General features: G+C 42.3%; 1 protein-coding gene across 1 annotated transcript; it reads left to right on the top strand.

Annotated features, from left to right (window-relative positions):
- The first annotated feature begins 16,064 nt into the window (after positions 1–16,064).
- Positions 16,065–22,982, top strand: LOC123516651. Its single transcript, XM_045276253.1, has 4 exons — positions 16,065–16,165; positions 21,243–21,500; positions 22,079–22,268; positions 22,975–22,982. Exons 1-4 carry the CDS (start codon positions 16,100–16,102, stop codon positions 22,980–22,982), a joined length of 522 nt encoding a protein of 173 aa, XP_045132188.1. The 5' UTR covers positions 16,065–16,099.
- Positions 22,983–24,339: the final 1,357 nt, after the last annotated feature.

Genomic DNA, 24,339 nt, shown 5'->3' with positions numbered 1-24,339 from the left:
TGGCATGATTCCAGGCAGAGATATAAAGTGCATGAGATTCAGGAGAAGGAATGCTGGACTCACACATACACGATTGTGGTGCCCCGACAGGCACGATTGAAATCGGGGCTAAAAAGTGCACGATTGCTCCCGATTATACAGGGAAAGACACGATTATCGGGTATATCGGGGGAGTGATCGGGGTGTTGCACGTAACGTGGCACTGTCGCCTCGACATGAAATGATGATACGCTCGTTTCGGCGCGACAGGGGCGATGAACCCCCGACGAACCCCCGACAACACCCTCATTTGCAAATTGCATCGCCCCATATCGCCCCATACGGCCCGGCAGGGGCGTATCATCATTGCATTCGGGTCGAAAGAAGCGATGGTACGGGTATGTCGGAGCGACAGCCCCGATGCATGCCACGACATATATATAGGCAGCCCACAACAACACCAAGTAAACACACCAGCACCAGCCCTCAACAGTGCCACATCACCAGTGACTCAACACCACCACAAGCATGGACAGTTTCAGGAAGGAACTAATTATGCTGGGGGTATGTGGTATGAGATATCACTTACTGAGCCCAAACCAAAACGGAAGCGAAGGGCCTGGGTGTGGCCTTACCTCCAGAAAAGACTGAGGTATGGACACTACGACACCCTCATGGACAAATTGTATAAGGAGAACCCAGACCCGTACAAGAATTACACCAGGATGGACAGGGAGCTCTTTGACAGCATCGTCGAGGCTGTGACCCCAATCATCGAGAGGAAGACTAGTAGATGGAGGAAACCCATCGACCCTGGCACATGGGTTGCCATCACCCTGCGTTACCTTGCCACAGGGGACTCCTACAAATCCCTACAGTATGCATTTCGTGTGGCACATAACACCATATGTGGCATTGTTCCTGACACCTGCAACGCCATTGTTTCGGCCTTTGCACCCACTCTCCTCCGTCTCCCCGCCACACCTGAAGAATGGCTACAGGTCTCCAAGGTTGGCAAACATATCCGTATACGGGTGGTAGAGCGGGGTGAGAGAGCCGACTGGCGTGAACATGTCGCCTGTGACGGTTGGCGGGAGCGCCGGTGCTGCCCTCTAGATACGTTATCACTGTTCCCGCCGCCCCTGCCGCCCCTCGCGGCCCGCAAGGGGGCGATGGTGCGACGATAGCCCTATTCGCTCCTGTCGCCCATTTCACCCTGATATTCCCCGATAGCTACGCTGTTTGACATTTGTCGGCCAGTTGGCTGAAAATTTTGAACAGGTTCAAAATTTTTGCCCCGATGCCCGGATATCCTCCGCAACGCCCACATGCGCCGTATGTTGCCCGATGACCCCCGAAACACCCCGATCACGCACGATTGATGCCCCGATAGTGTTTTTTCGTCCCCCGATGCCAAATTTCAGCCATCGTGCCTGTCGGAGCACCACGATCGTGTATGTGTGAGTCCAGCAGAAGATTGAAGTACCTCTATCATGTATTGCACGAGAACAGTCTGTGTTAAACCAAGGTTTAGAAGGTTTAGGTTGAAAAAAAGAAAGAGGAATGTACGCCTCCATGTCAGACACTATCACATGCGTTCAGCACAAAGAGATGGGTCTCTGACATGGAAGCAGTAATCATTCCAGGGAAAATCAGCATAATACTTCCTCAGGTCCCCCCAACTGGCAGAGGCAAAACGCCAAAGGCACCTTCGCTTTGGGGGATCCTGTGGAGGGATTGAAGAAATAGGACAAGATACAGAAAAGAGATTGTGATTGGAGGAGCCCAACGAAAATGAAAGGGTGACAGCATAAGCAGAAAGATTAGAGGTGAGGAAGAGATCAAGAATGTTGGGCGTGTCTCCAAGACGATCAGGAATACGAGTAGGGTGTTGCACCAGTTGCTCTAGGTCATGGAGGATAAAAAAGTTGTAGGCTAATTCACCAGGATGGTCAGTGAAGGGAGATGAAAGCCAAAGCTGGTGGTGAACATTGAAATCTCCAAAAATGGAAATCTCAGTGAAAGGGTAGAAGGACAGAATGTGCTCCACTTTGGAAGTTAAGTAGTCTAAGAATTTACTATAGTCAGAAGAGTTAGGGGAGAGATAAACATCATAGATGAATTTAGTTTGAGAGTGACTGTTAAGTCGAAGCCAGATGGTGGAAAACTCGGAAGATTTAAGAGCGTGGGCACGAGAGCGAGTTAAGTCGTTGCGTACATAGACGCAACATCCAGCTTTGGAATGAAAAAGAGAATAGAAAAAGTAGGAGGGAACTCAGACAGCTGTGTTTCTTTGAGGAAAAGAAGATGAAGCTTAGTAAAGGAGAGGTGGTGTTCTACAGAATGAAAATTAGATCTAAGACCGCGAATGTTGCAGAAGTTAATGTAGAGAAAGTTGAGGGAGGTGTCAAGGCATTTGGGGTCGTTATCAAGAAAGATGTCCGACCTGGGGACATTTTTGGTACCCTCCCCAGAAGGGGACTCCGAGGCATTGATTGGAGTTCCCATTTTTCTTTTAAATTTTGATTTTCAAGTGAAGGGTGTATGTGTAGTAAGTGCATGTAATTTTGTGTGAAGGAGAGTTGTCTTTAAAGGCTGTGACTGCCCCCTTGAGTTGTGAGACACAAAGGGAAACGTTCAGCGAGATCACAACTAGCTTCACAGCACCCCTTGAACTAGTGCTATTAGATCTCTTTGGGAGTAAGTTATTGTTTCGGTAGATGTCTCCTACCTCCTCCCTGTACTACTACTACTACTACTACTACTATTACTAATGATAATAGTAATAATAATGATAACAATAATAATAGTAATAATAATAATAATAATGATAATAATAATAAAAATAATAATAACAATAATGGTGCCCCCGTTAGGAATCACCAAAGCGGGACAGACTTACCCAACGCTGTGGCTCTTCTGCGTCTTCCTCAGTGCCACCTACTGCAAGCACTTTCACTGCACCCACTGCATCTCAGATCTTCCTCTCCTTTTCCTGTCCATCATCAACATCGTCCTCTCTACTATTCATCTCTTCTCGTGATATTCCCAAGTCACTTAAATCTAACCTCCAAAGTTCTGTCCCCAAGGCGGTACATGTACAATATTTTGTCTCTAAAGTATTCACTAATGATTTTGTCCAGCCTCGTAATTTTCTTTAAGAAAGCAAGAGTAATAATAACAAAGCACCACACACTCACAAACACAAACACACACACACACACACACACACACACACACACACGGCCCGGTAGCTCAGTGGTTAGAGCGCTGGCTTCACAAGCCAGATGTCCGGGGTTCGATTCCCCGGCCGGGTGGAGATATTTGGGTGTGTCTCCTTTCACGTGTAGCCCCTGTTCACCTAGCAGTGAGTAGGTACGGGATGTAAATCTAGGAGTTGTGACCTTGTTGTCCCGGTGTGTGGTGTGTGCCTGGTCTCAGGCCTATCCGAAGATCGGAAATAATGAGCTCTGAGCTCGTTCCGTAGGGCAACGTCTGGCTGTCTCGTCAGAGACTGCAGCAGATCAAACAGTGAAATTACACACACACACACACTTTAGCCCTGTCGTATGATAATAATAATCATAATAACCATGAAATTCATCGTCTTCGTCCCGGCTCCTCCTCCTCCTCCTCCTCATCATCATCATCATCATCCTTCTGTTCAACTATTGACACTGATGAAGATACACGGCGGGGCTGCCTGTCGCGACGCACTCCTTAGGCACAAGGGAAAAGAGAAGGGAGAGGAGGAGGAGGAGGAAGTTAGGATGGTTAGGGGTAGAGATTTTCATTAGCGTCTTTTTGTAATATCTTCTTAGCTTGTAATCTAAGCGGATTCATGTCCCATTTATGTAAAAGTGACAAAAAAATAACAGAACTGTAATAATGATTCTTGTGCGACGGAATGAATTACAGTCGCGTGCTGGCATGGGCGTGGTGCAGAGATGAAGGAAGGGGAACGAGGAAGAGGTGGAGGAGGAAGAGGAGGAGGAGGAGGAGAAGGAGGAGGAGGTGGAGGAGGAGGAAGAGGAGGAGGAGGAAGAGAACATAAAGGAAACTGTTAATAGGGATTGTACTGCTGATTATGTATTTAGAATCTTAGATTGTAGGTGGAAGAGAAAGAGGAGAGAGAGGAAAGAAGGAAGGAGAGAGGAATATATATATTGAAAAGAGAAGAAGGAGAAAGAAGATGGCGAGGGGAAAAAGAACAAGAATAAGAAGTAGAAAAAAAAAGAATATAAAAAAAACGACAGAGGGAGAAGGGAGAAGAAATCAACCAAGGGGAAAGATGGAATGGAAGAAAAGACACGGCAATGGGAAGGGAGGAGGCGAGAGGAATAGGGTGTACTTATTAGGGTAAGTGAGGCAGGGCAACCCCTCCCGTCATCCCCACCCTCATAGCACAAGTAGCGGTGCCGTACTTACTGTTACGGGTGGGTCGGCTGCCGTGAGGTGGAGACTGCCTAATTTTGATACTTCTTGTAACACGCTACCTTTTATGGAAGTGTACTGGCTGTGTGTGTGTGTGTGTGTGTGTGTGTGTGTGTGTGTGTGTGTGTGTGTGTGTGTGTGTTTATAAATGTTTAAGTGCTTTTATTTGTCTTTCATTATGTCTCAGTCTGTCTGCCTGTCTGTTTGTCTGTTCGTCTGTTTGTCTGTATAGTCATCTTTATTCATATTTATCTATCTTTATCTGTATTCATCTCTCTCTCTCTCTCTCTCTCTCTCTTTATTCATATTTATCTATCTTTATCTATCTCTCTTCTCTCTCTCTCTCTCTCTCTCTCTCTCTCTCTCTCTCTCTCTCTCTCTCTCTCTCTCTCTCTCTCTCTCTCTCTCTCTCTCTCTCTCTCTCTCTCTCCGAGCAATGTGATCGCGTGGCCCTAGTTCCTTCGCCGTTATGACTAGGTAATAATAATCACTCTTCCATCAGGTAGGAAAAGAGAGAGAGAGAGAGAGAGAGAGAGAGAGAGAGAGAGAGAGAGAGAGAGAGAGAGAGAAAGGAGATAAGAGGATGATGGGAAAGAGAAAGAAAGGAAGGCAGAAATTTTATAGAAAGAAAAAATGAGAAGGAAGAAAAGGAAATGTGATAAATAATACTATGTTGTTTCTAGCAGGTTCTTAATGTAGCTGCCACAGAGTATACTGATATGTAAGCCATTATACCCTGTCTTCTCTCCTTTCAAAACAGTTGAATGGCTTGAAAAAATATATATATATATATATATATATATATATATATATATATATATATATATATATATATATATATATATATATATATATATATATATATATATATATATATATATATATATATATATATATATATATATATATATATATATATATATATATATATATATATATATATATATATATATATATATATATATATATATATATATATATATATATATATATATATATATATATATATATATATATATATTATATATATTTAATACATATATTTATTATTCATCTGATATTTAAAATCTGTTAATTGCAAATCTAACTATCTTAAAACAAGGTTATTGAAGATATCTTATATATATATATATATATATATATATATATATATATATATATATATATATATATATATATATATATATGTATAAGATATCTTCAATAACCTTGTTTTAAGATAGTTAAATTTGCAATTAACAGATTTTTTAAAATATCAGACGAATAATAAATATATGTATTAATCGTTAGAAAAATAGAGGGAAAATATAAGCAAATTATTTACGTAAATACATCCAAGTGACTCTTGCACGTGCCACGTCACCACTATACTAAATTACATTGTCTATAGTGCTTGAAAAACAATAACTACAATATAAAAAATTACGTTAAAAAAAGGAGCTACTTATGGATAGGATGGAGGGTGACAAGTACAATGCTGGTTATTGAAGCAATATCAGCGGTGTTTCAAGAGAAACAGAGTGGAAGGTAAAGCAACTGATAGATGTCCTTAAGTGGTAAAGGGTTATAACAAATGGGGAACTAAACAAAATTCTTAGGATCAGCAGCTAGGATGGAACCAGAAATAATGGGTTCAATCTGAAAAATTTTGGTTTAAGAAAAATGATGGGAAGGAATTGGTTCTCAAATAGAGTGGTTCATGAATGAAACGCACTCAGTAATCAAGTTGCTATTGCCAAGTCAATATGAAGCTTTAAAAGAATATTAGACAGATACATATATATGGATGGTATGATTAGTGGAGATAGGTACTGCACCTATGTTTCATACAAGGACTGCCACGTGTAGACCTGATAGCTTCTTGCAGCTTCTCTCAGTTTTTATGTTCTTATGTAAAGTAAAGGCGGATTCACACATGTATATATGCGACTGAAATTGGAGATCGGTAGATTTTCCGACTGAATATCGGTGCCTAGGGACTTGAAAAAAACAGTTTGGAAAACAAGACCAACATGTTGGTCTTGTTCACTCGATTTGCTACTTTGTTTAAGTTGTGATGTCACGGAGAAAGGTTTGGAAATGTGGTATTCAGATGTAGAGAAGATGTTGGAGTTTGCGAGGGAAAAAAGAGCTCATCTGGGACCCTAAAAATGAATTATACAGCAAAAAAAGGTAACGCAAATCAACGTTCGATGAGATAGCTGCCACTCTCCAAAAACTGTTTCTTTCTATGTAGGGCGTTGTTGGAGGTGAGGACTGAATACTTGTGATGATTTAATTGAAGCTTCTGGTACGCCAAAAGAACTGCAACTACAGCTTCGGCATCACCACTGGAGGAAAACAGCACATAGCTTGTTAAGTAGCTGTTGGCTTACATTCACATCCCAACAACCAACCGATACTTCCCAGTCGTTATGTGTGAACTTGCTCCGTCTAGTAGGGCTCTGTCGATATTTCTAGCGACTTGCAATTTCAGTCTCATATTGACACGTGTGAACCTGCCTTAAAATAGGAAAATTAAGCGAGAAAGAAACTGTTCATGCTTTTAATACAGGTAGAATCGCAGTGTGGAATGATGACCAAAGGGAATCGAAATCGAAAGAAATAATTTTCAATACACAGAGACACGGTTTATTTTGCTGTCCCCGTGTTGTAAGTAATGTTCCTCGCGTGACGGATTGCAGGGTGACGCGATAGCAGTGTGGGCGTGGCTCGAGGAAGAAGAGAAATTAGTAGAAGCAAAAGGAGGATTTATAGAAACAATCTCATGATAGGATGAAATCACGGATAACAGTATATCTGGATTTGACACGGGAGTGCGGAGCCGCGCCGCCACTGCAGTAACGTACCCAAAGCGGTCGACTGGTAGTACGCGGCAGCTGACTGTTAAAGTTGTAATTTTGTAAAGTTTTATACAGTATAAGGTGCATTTTTTTTAAGGAAATGCTAATCATTACTAAATACCGCAGCAGCGGGAAGGCGTGTGTATTTGTGGAGGCTGTGAGGTGCACCAGATTAAGGGCTCGGCTGACCTCTACCTGGAGGAAACATTATTATTATTATTATTATTATTATTATTATTATTATTATGTACATATTTGTGGCAAGTTGTATACACCCATGTCTACTGCGAATTAGTCATTTTAAAATCTCAGGCGAGCAGCGAGATGGCCAACGGTTTAGCCAACGGACAGTCACTCAAGTCACTCGGTTCAAGTCAGTCGTGCTAGGGATACCGCTGCAGCCAAGAGTGAGGGGTTATAATTGTTACGTGCATGTTCAGGCATTTTGACATATCTGTGGAGACAATGAAACAGTGAAATGTGAATGCTGTTGAAAGAGTTTTGTCCAACAATGGATTTACAGTGAAAGTGTGAAGAGCTTGTGTCGAGGCTCACATGAAAATGTTATTATGCGCGTGTGTGATGCAGTCGCTAGTGATGTCACTGTGCAGTGAGTAATGAAGTACAGTGAGGTGAATAAGGAGTGAACATTGTGAGTGGTGTAATGCACACAGATTTAACATTGTGAGTGGTGTATCCAACCGTGACGTGTGTAGGGTGACGCTGAGTGTTGTATGCGGAGTTAAGTCAGTGGTACAGTGGAGAAGAACTGCTAGTGGTGACTTGAGGCGTACAATGTGAAACACTACAGTGAAATATAATGAGAGGTCACACAAAATGGCAGAGTGAGAGGCTGTAACTGGGACGTAATCCGAGACGCGTGCAACTGGTGGCAGTGACTGCAGTTATGACATCTGGTGCCATATAGATAGTCAGTTTGGGAAAAGATAGTGACACTGGTGAAGAACAGTGACATGTTATTGACATCACTGTGACGTGGAAGTGTACTGTGGAGTGCTGTTAAGTGTTAAACTCACCTGATTACTAACGTGACTGCAACAAACCGATGAATGATTAATAGTGACTAGAATGGTAGGAAACAATGCCTAGGCAGTGACTGATAGTGACTACTGCGATATATTTCTTCGCGTTAATGATGTAAAAAAAAAATAAATAAAGCCCGCCTACGCGCTTTGTAAATAGTCTTCCTAAAAAAAAAAAAAAGTTGCATTTTGTTAATGAAATTATATAGAGTACGCTAGTGCAACATCTGTGACATATATAAGGGTGGGATAGTAAGACACCAACAGTGATGTCCACGCCAAGCGCAAACCTGGTGTCGCCACAGGAGGTAACACACGGTCACAGAGTGATGACAAGAGGCGTAAACTCACAGGTGTGAAGAAGAGATGAGCAAGTGGACAGCCAAAATCATGTAAAGTAATTTATAAGTGATACAAAATTTGCATTTTGTGTTTGAAATACAGCTGTAAGCTTAAAGTTGTATTTAAACATGCACCTGGTACTATATAAATTCTCGTGTTTGACTCGTATAACTGAGCGGTACAATGACACGGTTGTATGGATTTAGATATCGCTTTCAGGCATTGAATTAAACACAGTTAGCTTGCTTCACAGTGATTTTCATAGATTCATGTTGGCTAGGAGCTGAGATTTCGAGGTTTGAAATTTAAGGTCCGTTTTCCGGCTTTGGGTACGTTACTGCAGCGCGACGATTTTCGTGTCAAATCCAGATCTACTGTTATCTGTGTTTCCATATTAACTTATTATATATAAATACTCCTTAAGAATTAACTTCAGTAATTCGTTTTAGTGTGACATTATCTATTGCAATTCTTATTTGAGCTGGGTTTGTCATGAGAGGATGCGATATCATATATTAATATTAAGAGTTAATCTATTACTATTAATCCATTTTATTATTTCCTTGAGCTATGTGTTCATGATAGACTCTAACTCATGTTTGTCTTTCCCTGAATAAAAATCAGTGTCATCAGCATACTATAGTAGAAATTTAAGTTTATCACTACAATGGATGATGTCATATATATATATATATATATATATATATATATATATATATATATATATATATATATATATATATATATATATATATATATATATATATATATATATATATATATATATATATATATATATATATATATATATATATATATATATATATATATATATATATATATATATATATATATATATATATATATATATATATATATATATATATATATATATATATATATATATATATATATATATATATATATATATATATATATATATATATATATATATATATATATATATATATATATATATATATATATATATATATATATATATATATATATATATATATATATATATATATATATATATATATATATATATATATATATATATATATATATATATATATATATATATATATATATATATATATATATATAAAGAATAAGATAGGGCCTAAAATTGATCCCAGTGGCACCCCACAACGGAAATGTATAAGCTTAGAAGAGCAATTATTGAAAGTGGTGTATTGGTGTTTGTTGTTTATATAACTTTTCAGCCAATCACGATCCTTGTCCCGAATTCCATAGTTGGATATAGCTTCTGTAATAAAGAATGGTATCAAAAGCTTTACTTAGATCACAAAACACTGTTACCTGGAAGGACTTGTTATTTATTGCATCGTGCATATTTTGACACGGTGTATTGTTAAGTTCCATGGAGAATCTGGGTCTGAAACCAAACTGACAATTTGTAATTAGTGAAAATTTTGTTAAATGCATGCCATCATGATTTTTCGAATATTTTACTTGTGTTTGGAGGAATCGAGACTGGAGATTTTAAGAATTGATAGAGAGATCTCTGAGAGAGAGAGAGAGAGATAGATAGAGAGAGAGAGAGAGAGAGAGAGAGAGAGAGAGAGAGAGAGAGAGAGAGAGAGAGAGAGAGAGAGAGAGAGACATGTGTTTGTGTGTGTGTGTGTGTGTGTATGTTCCATTTTACAGCAGAGGAAGAATTCTTGAAATTAGCAGATGACTGAGACTCCGATGTGTCAGCGTGGTGGAAGTAGAGTTTCCGAATGAATATCGGTGCCTAGCGACTGGAGAAACCAGTCGCAAGACAAGATCAACATGTTGATCTTGCTCAGTCGATTTGCGACTTTATTTACGTTGTGACGTCACAGAGTAAGCTTTGAAAATGTATTCTCCAGATATAGAGGAGAAGATGTTAGAGTTAGTGAAGGAAAAGGAACACATCTGGTTCCCCAGAAATAAATTATACAGTAAAAAAAAAGCTTGAGCAAAGCGTCGTTCGACGAAATAGCTGCCACTCTCCAAGAACTGTCTTGTTGGAGGTGAGGATGGAAGACGCCAAAAGAAGAGCAAGCACCGCTTTAGCATCGTCACTGGAGGAAGACATCTTGACGGGTAGCTGTTTGTTTACATTCGCGCCAACTAGTCGATACTTTCCAGTCACTATGTGTGACGTTTTCCGACAAGAAGGGATCAGTCAATACTTCTAGCGACTTGCAATTTCAGTCGCATATTGGCACATGTGAACTCGACTTAACTCATCGTTTCATAATAATAAGGACCAACAAGTTTACTGTTGCTATTTTTTTCTTTGAATTTGGAAGCCGCGTTGATGGTGGTTCTTGTGGGCGTAGGATTCATGTTGTCTTGTTTTCTTTTCTTGTTAGGCTAATGAATCATTTCTTCTCAAACAGAAACCTGTAAGCATATCTTTATTAGTTTTTGTTGTCATCGTCCACTGTTATTACTCCTTTTTTTAATAGGTCTCTGAGCTGCTACTTACATTTTATTCGTGGAAGTTAATATCTCTCTCTCTCTCTCTCTCTCTCTCTCTCTCTCTCTCTCTCTCTCTCTCTCTCTCTCTCTCTCTCTCTCTCTCTCTCTCTCTCTCTCAAAATTACACAATCTCCAGGTTTTGTACCAGATGTCAATGTCCCTAATGAGTTACTGTCAGGTGTAATATATATCTTCCTTTGTGTCTGTCGCTCCCATTCCTTATCTTAATACCATTTTCTCCTGCACAACTCACTCCCTCGGCGAGGCAAAACAGAATACAGAAATGCTGCAGTGGTTATTGAATACTTTCCTTATTTATTCATCTACTCGTATTTATTCATTGATTTGTTTTCTTACCTACTTAGCTACAAATCAACTCTTTGACTGAAACGGCAATCACTAGGCAGGCACGTGCATACATAGACCCAAAAGTGTGCTTCAGCTACTGCCCCTTTTCCCTCGTCAAACAGTGTCCTTTAAACCGACTTTTTTATTTTATTTATTTTTTAATGAACTATTAAGTTCTTTTTGCACATAGACTGCCCCATCTAGAGGAAAGATGTCACGATAAAATAAAATTAGAATATATATTAGGTCACAGAGATGCCCTTTACTATTCACGAGTCTACATGTGCCCTTCCGCCAACAGCATAACTGCGCTCAGCGCACCTATACTTCTTTGATTGGCAGGCACTATAGTCTGTTCATTTAAGTCTGAGCCGTGAAGCCGAGCCTCATTTGAAAGGAAGTCGCTGATTGGCTGGCCCCCTTTCTCACTCACCTTGTTTTGAAAGGCTGCGTCATGAATGCTTTGTGGTACATGCTTTTGTTTTATTCGTTATATCTCATCTTATACACATAACAGACAGTTTCTGTTGGTACCGTTACACTCAACAGTAAATGCAGAAGCTTTGATACTCGGGGAAAAACAATTAATAAGCAACTATAAAAAAAAGTTTTAGCGAGTTGAAGTGGAAAACTTTTTGCGACAAGGTGAGTGAGAGAGGGGGCCAGCCAATCAGCGGCCTCCTTTCAAATGAGGCTCGGCTTCACGGCTCAGACTAAAGTGAACAGACTATAGCTGTCACTGACACATGACCCTCTCGACTGTCCGACAGTTAGCTAACTTCCATCACTACATTTTAGGCAGGTGAGCTATTTGCCCCAATACAGCAGTAGTGGTGTGTGGTCAGCCGTGATCTGCTGTGATGTGCCGCTTCCAGGTCTTCTTCATATACAGAAATAAATATTAAAGAAAGAATAATCTGTTACACTAACATTGTGATTTGAAAGCCTCACCTGTGAAACTTTTATTGAATGTCATTAGCGATGACTGCTCCTCTCTGTCTTCCTGTACGCTGTGTGTGAGCAGAAAGTATCTGCGTGTCAAACAGCAGAGGAGCAGGGGCTAACACGGAGGGGGGGGAGGCAGCATGATGGTCAGAGCAGGGCTATAAATTTTGATCATGAGTAAATTTACTCCCATCAGATTACTGTGAATTTCATTTTATATTGGTTATTTTTTTTTTAGTCTTAGTTGTATTTATATAGTCTATTATTTACGGATTTTAATTAAAATTCTGTTCAATTTGGACATCACAAAATGCCTCAAAAATAAAAATGCATTGTTTTTGGACAAACTTTGTATGTTTTACTTTCTTTGATCACCGGTTCGGGCACCATTCAAGCACAGGCACCGTTTCAAAAGTACCAGGTTGGCACCGGGGTATCAGATAAAACTTAAAGTCCTAAACGATACCCAGCCCTAAAGAAAAATAATGCTGAACCCATTTGTGCGGTCTCTTTCATTGCTCAGGAAGCCCTACCTCCGTTAATAGACTTTTTTTTTAACGTTATGGCCTATAGCGCCTGTAGGCATACTTGAAAAGTATATGTGGGAAGTGTTAAGCTTGTGCCCAATAGTGGTGCAGGCAATTTCATTTATAGTGGTACCCATATTAGGGCCCATATGACCACCCAAGCGTATCTTTGGTGTAGTTTCCTAGAACCTGGGTATCATGGTGACATGTAGTTAACTTTAAACCACTCGACAAATGACATAGCTTCAAAGCGGTATGTGGTGGGATTCGAACCTAATGGCTAATGGAACCCCTCACTTACCTACAAATTGCATATTTCTTTATTTTATGTAAAAGGGAATTGCCAAGGGCAACAAAATGTAAGAAAAAAAAAAAGGCCCATTGGAACGGCAGGTACCCTGAAATGTCCGAAAAAGTCATCCAAAAGCCAGGGACAAATGTCATGACACATCTCTCTTAAAAGAAGTCAAGTCGTAATAAGATGGATATACAGAAGTAGGCAGGGAGTTCTAGAGTTTACCAGTGAAAGGTATGAATGATTGATAGTACTGGTTAACTCTTGTATTAGAGGGCTGGACAGAACAGGGATGAGAGGAAGAAGAAAGCCTTGTGCAGCGGGGCCGTAGGAGGAAGGGAAGCATACGGTTAGCAAGATCAGTAGAACAGTTATCATGAAAATAGCGATAAAAGATAGAAAGAGATGCAGCATTTCGGTGGTGAGAAAGAGGCTGAAGACAGTCAGTCAGAGGAAAGGAGTTGATGAGACGAAAAGCTTTTGATTCCAACCTATCTAATAAAGCTGTGTGAGTGGAAAGCCCCCCAAACATGCGAACAGTACTTCATACAAGGACGGAAAAGGCCCTTGTACAGAGATAGTTGGAGGGGCGAGAAAAACTGGCGGAGACGCCGCAGAACGCCTAACTTCATAGAAGCTGTTTTAACACGAGATGAGATGTGAAGTTCCAGTTAAGTTTATGAGTAAAGGACAGATCGAGGATATTCAGTGTGGAAGAGGGAGACAGCCGAGTGTCATTGAAGAAGAGGGGATAGTTGTTTGGAAGGTTGTGTCGAGTTGATAGATGGAGGAATTGAGTTTTTGAGGCATTGAAAACTACTAAGTACTTTCTGCCCAAATCAGAAATCTTAGATATATCAGAAGTCAGGCGTTCTGTGGAGTCCCTGCGTGATCTGTTGACTTGCTGAAGGGTTCGTCGTCTCTGAATGAACGTGAAAAAGATGTAGGGTTGTATCATCAGCGTAGGAATGGATATTGCAAGAAGTTTGGGTAAGAAAGTCGTTAATGAATAGTAGGAAAAGAGTTGGTGATAGGACAAAACCCTGAGGAAGACTACTGTTAATAGATTTAGGAGAAGAGCAATGGCCGTCTACCACGGCTGCAATAGAACGGTCGGGAAGGAAACTTGAGATAAAGTTGCAGAGAGAAGGATAGAAACCGTAGGATGGGAGTTTTGAAATCAGTTTAGTGCCAGACTTTATCAAACGCTTTTGATATGTGTAACGTGACAACAAGTTTCACCGAAATCTCTAAAAGAGGATGACCAAGGTAAGGAAAGCCAGATCACCAGTAGAGCGACCTTCACGGAAGCCATACTGGCGATCAGATATATATACTGTACACACACACACACACACACACACACCGCGTAGTGTAATGGTTAGCACGCTCGACTCACAATCGAGAGGCCCGGGTTCGAGTCCCGGTAAGCGGCGAGGCAAATGGGCAAGCCTCTTAATGTGTGGCCCCTGTTCACCTAGCAGTAAATAAGTAAGGGATGTAACTCGAGGGATTGTGGCCTCGCTTTCCCGGTGTGTGGAGTGTGTTGTGGTCTCAGTCCTACCCGAAGATCGGTCTATGAGCTCTGAGCTCGCTCCGTAATAGGGAAGACTGGCTGGGTGACCAGTAGGCGACCGAGGTGAATTACACACACACACACTTTATTTATTTATTATTTTTTTTTTTTTAGCTCGCGACCTCCTGCCTCTACAACACTATGCACATCCCAGTCACTAGGCTTAATAAAGTGTTATGATGTAAATTCAGAGATTTAAAAGTTATGATTGCCTGCATAAAGTAATTAATTTTGAAACGCTCTGGGCTTATTTTCATAGGTCATTACTGGTAAGTGATTAATCACGTGACTATTCCTTGATTGATGCAAAATTTTTGCGATACGTTCTCTGGAATAATGAAAACACCTTTGAAAACTCCAGTAACTTCTAAGACAGCCTGTTAAAAGCTGTTGAGATAAAACACTGAAGTTTTTAAAGGAAAAGTAAAAGATCGGAGAGGTGGTAAAGCTAAAAGAAAAAAAAAAAATACTGTCTTACTGCCTGTAGGTTTTTTTTTTTCCTGCTCCATAAAAAATAAAATTACTTATTGAAAGAATTGTTGTCTTATCATTAGAATACTCGTACAACAGCTTCATCAATAAACCATTTCCTGAAGAACCTTTCCGCATAACAGAAGAACGGAGCTCGTAACTAGAAACAGCATATGATGAATATTACTTGCAGCTTGTGCTCTGTAGAAAAAAAAAAAAAAATTTAGCTTACCTTCAGCATTGGTACAGTTACAGAATGTCTTGGTAGTATATTGAAAAAGTTTACTTAATAGTAGTTTAAGTTTCAGTATTCGTGCAGCTACAAAGTATCAGCACAGATAGTGTACAGAAAAGAAAAAGAAAAAAAAGAAACCATAATATCGCATAATTTAAAGGCGAACGTTTCTTAGACATAATTACCATTCTCATTCAGTCACGACGCCCAAGTAAGTACGCAGGTGTTTGGTGAGGCTCTATCATCTTCCATATGAGTGAGTCTTAATTCATTAACACTTTCATCCCTCAAGTAATGGCTTCTTTTTCTCATTCTACATGCTTCCTGGTTTTCACGGGTGACACATTAACTACAAAGGGAGTGACTCAAGGCAGGACCGGCACTCCTCTCCCACCTGGCTGTTTAATTTATGTAGCCTGCCTTTTCATTACTGCATGCATGAGAGAGAGAGAGAGAGAGAGAGAGAGAGAGAGAGAGAGAGAGAGAGAAAGCTGTGCCGCATTGCATCAGTGGATTAATTATGATGTTTTGGTGTTTTGCAGGAGTGTGTGCGTGTACGAGTGGGTGCCTTTCTTGCAGCAGGATGGCGTTGCTGAGGGACATCCGTTGCAACACCTCCAGGTGGTGCAGCATAGTCTATCTCTTCCAGGTAGGCTATGAAAGTCGTCTCCCAAAGCTGTTTCGAGTATTAAATCGAACTTTTGCGTTCTAGTATTGAAAAGTTCGAGTATTTAGACGTTCGAGTATTGAGAGAGAGAGAGTAGAGAGAGAGAGAGAGAGAGAGAGAGAGAGAGAGAGAGAGAGAGAGAGAGAGAGAGAGAGAGAGAGAGAGAGAGAGAGAGAGAGAGAGAGAGAGAGAGAGAGAGAGAGAGAGAGAGAGAGAGAGAGAGAGAGAGAGAGAGAGAGAGAGAGAGAGAGAGAGAGAGAGAGAGAGAGAGAGAGAGAGAGAGAATAAAAGTAAGAGAGAGAGAGAGAGAGAGAGAGAGAGAGAGAGAGAGAGAGAGAGAGAGAGAGAGAGAGAGAGAGGCAATAAAAGTAAGAGAGCAAGATAGGAAGAGAATAAGAGAGAGAAAGGAAGAAAAAAGGAAAATAGAGAGAGAATACGAGAATAAGAGAGAAGAGAAAAAGGAAGAAGAGAAGTAAACAGAAAGTGAGAAAGAGAAAAGAGAATAAGGGCAAAGAGAATAAAAGAATAAGAGAAAGATGATAAGAGAGAGAGAGAGAGAGAGAGAGAGAGAGAGAGAGAGAGAGAGAGAGAGAGAGAGAGAGAGAGAGAGAGAGAGTGGGGTCAGGTCAGGTTGGAGTTTTTTTATGAGCTCCGTGAGCCCCGCTATTTTTTTTTTTTTTTTTTCGTGGCTACATCTTTCGTGACGCGAGTGCTCATTGAGTGAAGAGTCAAAAGTGCAGTATTGTTCAGTGCATCTACAGTGTGTCAAGTGCAGTGCTGTGCAGTGATCAGTGTAATGATAATATTGCCAGTGACGCTGTGTAGTGGTGTATATACGACCTATGCTGACCTCACTCCCACAACCAAACCTCACGGCGACCCAGAATTTTGTAGATAATTCATTTGACCTCCCTTTCTCCGGGCAGACCACCAAACCCTCTGAGATTACCTCACTTCACCCAGAAATAGCCTGGGCTTGACAGTCTGGTTTCACTGGTGCTACATAATGCTGTGCTTACAGCTACACCACCAGGCTTAAGGAAATCACGCCCTTCTCCCAGGACAACTGCCCCAACAAAGCCTATCACGGCTGCCACAAAGAAGGCCCTTTTCTCTGTTCTAGGACGGGAGAGCTGAGGCTGGCACTCGGTATACAGCATCCAGTCACATACGTACCTGTCGTTCCCGAGCCAGCACCGACCACACAGAACTCACAGGCAACCACCCCCGCTCAGTCACCCCAGCAGTCCCCAGAGGAAGCGGAAGAGGACACGGCCGTAAGGGAGGACCTGCTATCACATTCCACTGAAGCCTTAGTGGAGATCATCCTCAGGCAAAGAGGCTAGCTCCACACCTACAAAGGATTAGTGGAATCATACAGGAAACGAAGTGAGCTCCTTCAACAACACCGCTCCGTCTTGGTGGAGAAATTCATCTGGATGCACTCACTCAAGTCGTCCAGCAGGCATCCCTCCCCACTCCCAGCACCCAGGCTACCAGCCCCCTGCCCAGTAAGATTGACTCTGACTGGCAGGAAGTGTGCTCTACACAACCCCGGTGGGAAACCTGGTGGGGATCAGGAAAACCCCAGCTGCTGAGGAAAACAACAAGAGACGACGACAACGCCTGCAGCTGCAGCTGCTCTCCGTCACAGTCTCAGAAGAAATGGAGATGGGGTTTTTTCCGCCTTCTCCTCGCTGATAAGACAGCGGTGCTGCTTTGCCCTCTGTACCATCCTCAGTGGCAAAACAGTGTTCCACTCTCCTTCCTCACAGAACAACAGCTAGACACGATCATGGCCACCCACAGCTGTCAGAATGCCATCATCGTCGAAAAATTAAGACTTGAACCAGCATCTGTTAAGACGAGCCTTTACTGAGATGACAGCGGTCTAACCACATGAACTTTGTCACGTACGTGTGCGGTGCCTCTTTGGATCCTGTCCTGACTAACCTCCCAGCAGACTCCGTGCAGTGCTGCCAACTGGACAGTGTTGGAAGCTCTGATCACTTCGCAGTGCTCTGTGAAGTAGGCCTCAATCCTGCTAATGAGGAAGAGAGCCTGACCGTCAGCTGCCACACCTCACCCGCCTGTGTAACCAAACCCTGGATCGCCTGACGGTCAGTGAGGACGCAGTGGCGAGGCACCTGCGTAGCAATAACACCAAAAAGACGCTTGGCCATGACAACGTCTCTCCATTAGTACTTAAATACTGCGCGGAGGAGCTGACATAGCCACTCACTAGCATCTTCCGGCAGTGTTTACACACCAGCACCTGGCCCAACAAATGGAAGGAGGCTTCGGTCACCCAAGTACACAAAAAGCAAGATAAAGGGGACCTTACAAACTACCGTCCCATCTCCCTCCTGTCAGCTATCAGGAAAATCCTGGAGAGAATCAATGCTGAGCAGCTAACTTGTCACCTGGAGGAGAACCACCTGATTCCTACACGGCAACACGGGTTCAGAAAGGGCCGCTCCACCTCCGACATGCTCCTTCTCACTGAAGCCTGGCACGACGCACTCGATGCTGGCCGCCCTTCCCTTGTCATCGCCCTCGACATCGCTGGGGCGTTCGACCGACCGCATGTGGCAGAGAGGACTTCTGGCCAAGTTTGAGCAGCTCGGCATCACGGAACAATTACTGGAGCTATTCTCAATCTATCTGCAAGGCCGGAGTCAGAGTGGTGGTGAGTGGGTGCACCTCGGCCACGCACCCGGTGGAGGCCTCCGTTTCAAAGGGCTCGATCTTGGGTCCCATCCTGTGGAACGTGTACTTTTATGACTTCCTTCAGAGTCTCTCATCAGCGTCGGCCTATGCAGATGATGCCACCCTCTCACACAGCTATAGGAGAGAGGAGGCAGTGAACGTGACTGATGCCACCAACCGCCAGCTTGGTGACATCATGGCCTGGGGCGGACGATGGCAAGTTTAGTTTGCTCTCGAAAAAACCGAGGCCCGCCTTGGTCATCTCACGTTCACCACGTTCACGGGAGGATGCCAGAAAGATGGAAGGCCAGCTGAAATTTGGAGTGACACCCTTGTCATCAAGGACTCTATCAATATCCTGGGGGTGGCGGTAGACATCAAACTTAGCTTTGACCGCCACCTGGAGAGCGTGGCAAGCAAAACCTCCCTTAGGATGACACTTCTGCGTCGAGTACGACATCTACTTGATGTCAAGGGTTTCATGACACTGTACAAGGCGCAGGTGAGGCCCATCATGGATGTGCAGTGTCCAGTCCCATCTCTCCCTGCTAGACAAAGTGCAACGGCGAACTGGGCGTCTCATCCTGGGCGCCAGTGGCCACGGACAGGAGCTCCACGCTACATAGCAGCAGCAGCAGGAGAGGATCCAACAAAGGCAGCAGCGACCGCATCTACACACACAACAGGAGCTCCCCATCCACCAGCTAGACAGTCTGGAACACCGTAGGCGAGTAGCGGCCCTCACAGTGCTACACAAAGCACAGCTGCAGCAAACACCTCACCTTACGGAGCTTCGGGTCCCCTGGAGGAGTGAGCGCACTACAAGAACGGTAGTGTCCAACATCCTCCTCGAGATGCTGAGGTGCCGCTCTCTCACAATACCACGGTGCTATGAAATGCCTTCACTTCTACAGTGGACATCACCAGAATGTCCACCCAGCAAGTGAAGTGTGCTACCCACACCTGGCTTCGTACACGCCCGCCTGATAGTGAGCGGGGAAATTATTAAATTGCCTGACAGTGACAGTGCCTAGAAAGTTCGGAAAGAATAATAGTATGCCTGACAGTGACAGTGTAGTTAAGGGATGGTGTAACAGTGTGCCTGATAGTGACAGTGCCGGTTAGTGACGAATGATTGTGACAGAGAAGTGACTCCCTCGCTCACAAAACGTCCCGTGGAGCAGCTTTGAAATGAGGGAGTGTCAATGTACATTCTTACCTATAGACCTAAGCTCCCCATTGTATTGTAGTGTTGAAAAATTTTTAAATAATGAGAGAGAGAGAGAGAGAGAGAGAGATATATATATATATATATATATATATATATATATATATATATATATATATATATATATATATATATATATATATATATATAGAGAGAGAGAGAGAGAGAGAGAGAGAGAGAGAGAGAGAGAGAGAGAGAGAGAGAGAGAGAGAGAGAGAGAGAAGGATGGGAGGGAGGTAGAGATAGGCAGATGGGGGAGGAGGAGGAGGAGTCATAACAACTGGCGAAAATATGGCAACGCTGTAAACAGGTGCGTCCTGGTACCTTACCCCATCCTGGCCTTTGATTAAGGATGTTATACCTATACCTCCTCCTACTACTACTACAACTAATATAGTCTGTTCTATCTATGAAGTCCGTTCAAGGTGGGGCAGGTCACGTCATTTACCTCTCGCCATACTGCCAAATCAATCTTCTTACGTATGTCTCTTTCTCTTATTTCCCATCCATGTCCTATTTGAAAGCGATATTTTATATATGCTGTATATAGTAAAGAAGCCACATAGTACAGTGAGTGTCGATGTTTAGGATTATAACAACGATTTATAAGAATTTTTGTGACATGTGGCATAGGTTTTTTCCAATGGTGCCACGATGTGGTGGTGGTGGTCAGCGTGTCCCATTGGGTCCCTCACCTGGTTCGAATCACGTGAAGTGTCACGGCTCACGCCCTATTTTTACCTCATGTAGGTGGTGTGGAAAAAAAGTCGAAAATGAATAATGAAAAAATAATAAAAGAAATAAAATATAAATTATATGTAGTGTATTATGAGAGAGAGAGAGAGAGAGAGAGAGAGAGAGAGAGAGAGAGAGAGAGAGAGAGAGAGATGAGGCTTGCGGATAGGCAGGTGGGGATAAAATTTTGATCTGATAATCAGTGGTGGAAATGGCACGCCGCACTCATGGGAATTCTGGAATCTGCCACACCTACAACGGACTTCATAGATGGAACAGACTATACTACTACTACTACTACTATTATTATTACTACCACTACTACTACTACTACTACTACAACTACTACTACTACTACAACTACTACTACTGCTATTACTTCTGCAGGCATGCTACTTGTTGGCGTGGGTGAGAGTGTTGACTCAAGCGACTGAGGTAGGAACCACAGACCCACCGGAGCACCTCACGCTGTTCGTCACACTGCCCATGCCCTCAGACGACCCTCTGGACACCATCACCACCACTCCAGCCTCGAGTAACAGACCCCGCTCCTTTAGCAATATAACCATGGCCATGCGAACCACTGCGAAGGGACATGAGGAGGACAGGGCAGCCCTTCTACTGCCCTCCCCAAATGACTTTCAGGTGAGCTTTATACTCTCTCTCTCTCTCTCTCTCTCTCTCTCTCTCAAGGTGTCAAGGTGGTTGAGTCTTCCTCAGGTGGAGTTCATGGCGGATGACCAGCTAGCGGCGTCACAAATACCGGAGCTTTTGCGGACAAGTGGTGGTGGTGATGGTAGGAGCAAGACGCTGTCCTCACGCCTCCTGCCCCAACACCACCAAGGCACGCGAGCGGCTCAGGAGGTATTTAACAGATACAGATTGTCTTCCTCCTCCTTTCCTCATTTCTCCCTGCCTTTCTTCTTTGTCCTTCTTCAATGTCAAACCCATAACATCTTTAATGTAAATGATGATGTGATATTTCAGTTCTGAAATAATTATGTTCATTGCGTTAATGTTCGTGACACACACACACACACACCTGGTCTCAGACCTATCCCAAGATCGGAAATAATGAGCTCTGAGCTCGTTCCGTAGGGTAACGTCTGGCTGTCTCGTCATAGACTGCAGCAGATCAAACAGTGAAAAAAACAGTGAATTACACACACACACACACACACACATACACACACTAAACCTAACTCTTGTTCATCCACACGCAGGTCGACGGACGCAGTGGCTCAAGCAGCTTAGTATATCCTTTCCCTCGCCGCACGCCCCGTCCTAGACCTACCAACTTAGCCCGTCCCATATCCACTGGCGCTTTGGTCAAGGAAAACTATTATGCCTCAACCAAAAATGCGCGACCGTGGTTTCTGCAACGCCCTCATCACAACATGACGCGTGTTTTGGGTGAGTGTTTCTTTTTTTCTTGGTAATTATTTGTCTTGACCTCCCTCTGTGTGTGTGTGTGTGTGTGTGTGTGTGTGTGTGTGTGTGTGTGTGTGTGTCCACGATGGATTAATATATAGCTTCCTGCATTCATGATTTTTATTCATTAATAGTGATTTGTTTAAATTTGAGGAAAGATTAATACGCTGGTTATAAAATTCAGTTGTTGGTGCTTGAAATTACATTGTTAGTGCCAAGTTAATAGACATTTCTAAAAGATTATCAGATAGATTTGTAGATAGGTGTGATAATTGGATAGTAATATATAGGAGAATGATTTCTTTCAATGAGGTCTGAAGCATAAGATCAGGAGGATACTGTGAACTTATCAGTGACTCAACTGATCTCATTGAGCGTTTTCCTGTGTTTCACAACACAAAGAAGACAGTTAGTCTCCTCTTCTTTCACGCAAAACTACATGTACCTATATAGTTACACGCACACATCCATCATTCATAATAACTTTTTAAATCAATATGGCAACTACACCAACCTCGGAGTTCCCATTTGGGGAGGGGAACCCTAGTATGTCCAAGCATAGGACTGCTCTGATTCCCCTAAACTTCTTTTCATTAACTTCTACAGCATTCATTGTCTATCTAATTTTCAATCTGTAAAAGACCATCTCTTTTCTACAAATGCTAATCTTTCCATTTCTGAAACACAGGTGTCTGAGGTAACTGTCAGTAACCCCTTTTCAGTTCCTACTTTATGATCTTTGTTTTCATTCCAAAGCGTTAAGTCTATGTGCGCAATGACTTAACCTGCTGGTCTCGTGCCCACGCTCTTGAACCTTCCTAGTTTTTCATCATCTGGCTACAACTACAGAATTACTGTCAAGCTAATTTCATCTGTGCTGTATACCTGTCACCTTACTCCTATGACTATAAGAAATTCTTTTACTATTCTGACTCTTCTCTTCTGCAAAGATTTTCATTATCGAAGACTTCAGTGTTCATCACCACCTTTTGCTATTCTCTCCCTTCACTTACCATCCTGGTAAGCTAGCCTTCTTGACTAGAGCAACTGTTGCAACAGCCTACTCGTATTCCTGCCTGTCTTAATAAAGGATATGTCCTGGTGTGGTTGAAGAAGAAACACTGGGGGCCAGATCCCTGTGTTTATTTGTAAGATACAAAAGCGTAGTGAAGCTTGGAGACTTGGTAGCGAGTAGACTTGAGGAGGCTTGAGAAGTTGCCAGCGGCCAGAGTGAGACTTGTAGTCGGTAGCGACCAGAATGAGACTTGTAGCAATCGTGATGATGTAGAATTACAGTCTAGACAACGAGTCTGACAGTGTAGAAGGTAGACTGGCGGTGCAGGACAGGATAACCAGTCAGACAAAGAAGGCAAGCGGATGCCTAGCGGAGCCTGAGTCCATCCCCGAGGCTGTGTTGGGGACCAGACTAGCGTCGTGTGGGGTGTCTGCGTAACAGTGATGTTAACTTTTCTAGCCCACATTGTCGTACCGAACCACCAGAATTATCGTATTTTACCTAATATTATCGTACATCCAAAGGAAAAATAATATACACACATCAGAACTGCATTATACACTGTATTGAACATTTCATTAATTTTCATTCATTTTCATATGCAAATGACATACTACACATACAAAGGTTACACAAAGGTGTGTGTATATATATATATATATATATATATATATATATATATATATATATATATATATATATATTGATAAAAGCTTACGTACAGTGTCAATGTGCATGTATCTCCAAGGGGTCAACGTATCAGTCAACCGTCAGTCCATCACTCTCCGCAACACATCCAACACTGGAAAACCGTTATTATTTATTTATTTATTTATTGTTGCCCATTATTGCCACATAATGAGAATGTTTTGTTTTTTCATACCGTTATACGTCAAATAGAACATACGATAAGAGAAGGAAAACTCGCCCTTCACCATAATAACACTAAGAGTCACACTAATAAGATCATTTTGTCACTTGACACTGACTGTGACTGACAGCGTCTCTCTCCTTTTTCCTTCCCTCCCCAGTCCCCAG

Source organism: Portunus trituberculatus, chromosome 41 (genome assembly GCF_017591435.1).
Source record: "Portunus trituberculatus isolate SZX2019 chromosome 41, ASM1759143v1, whole genome shotgun sequence".
Lineage (NCBI taxonomy): Eukaryota > Metazoa > Arthropoda > Malacostraca > Decapoda > Portunidae > Portunus > Portunus trituberculatus.
This window is presented reverse-complemented; position numbering and strand designations above follow the sequence as displayed.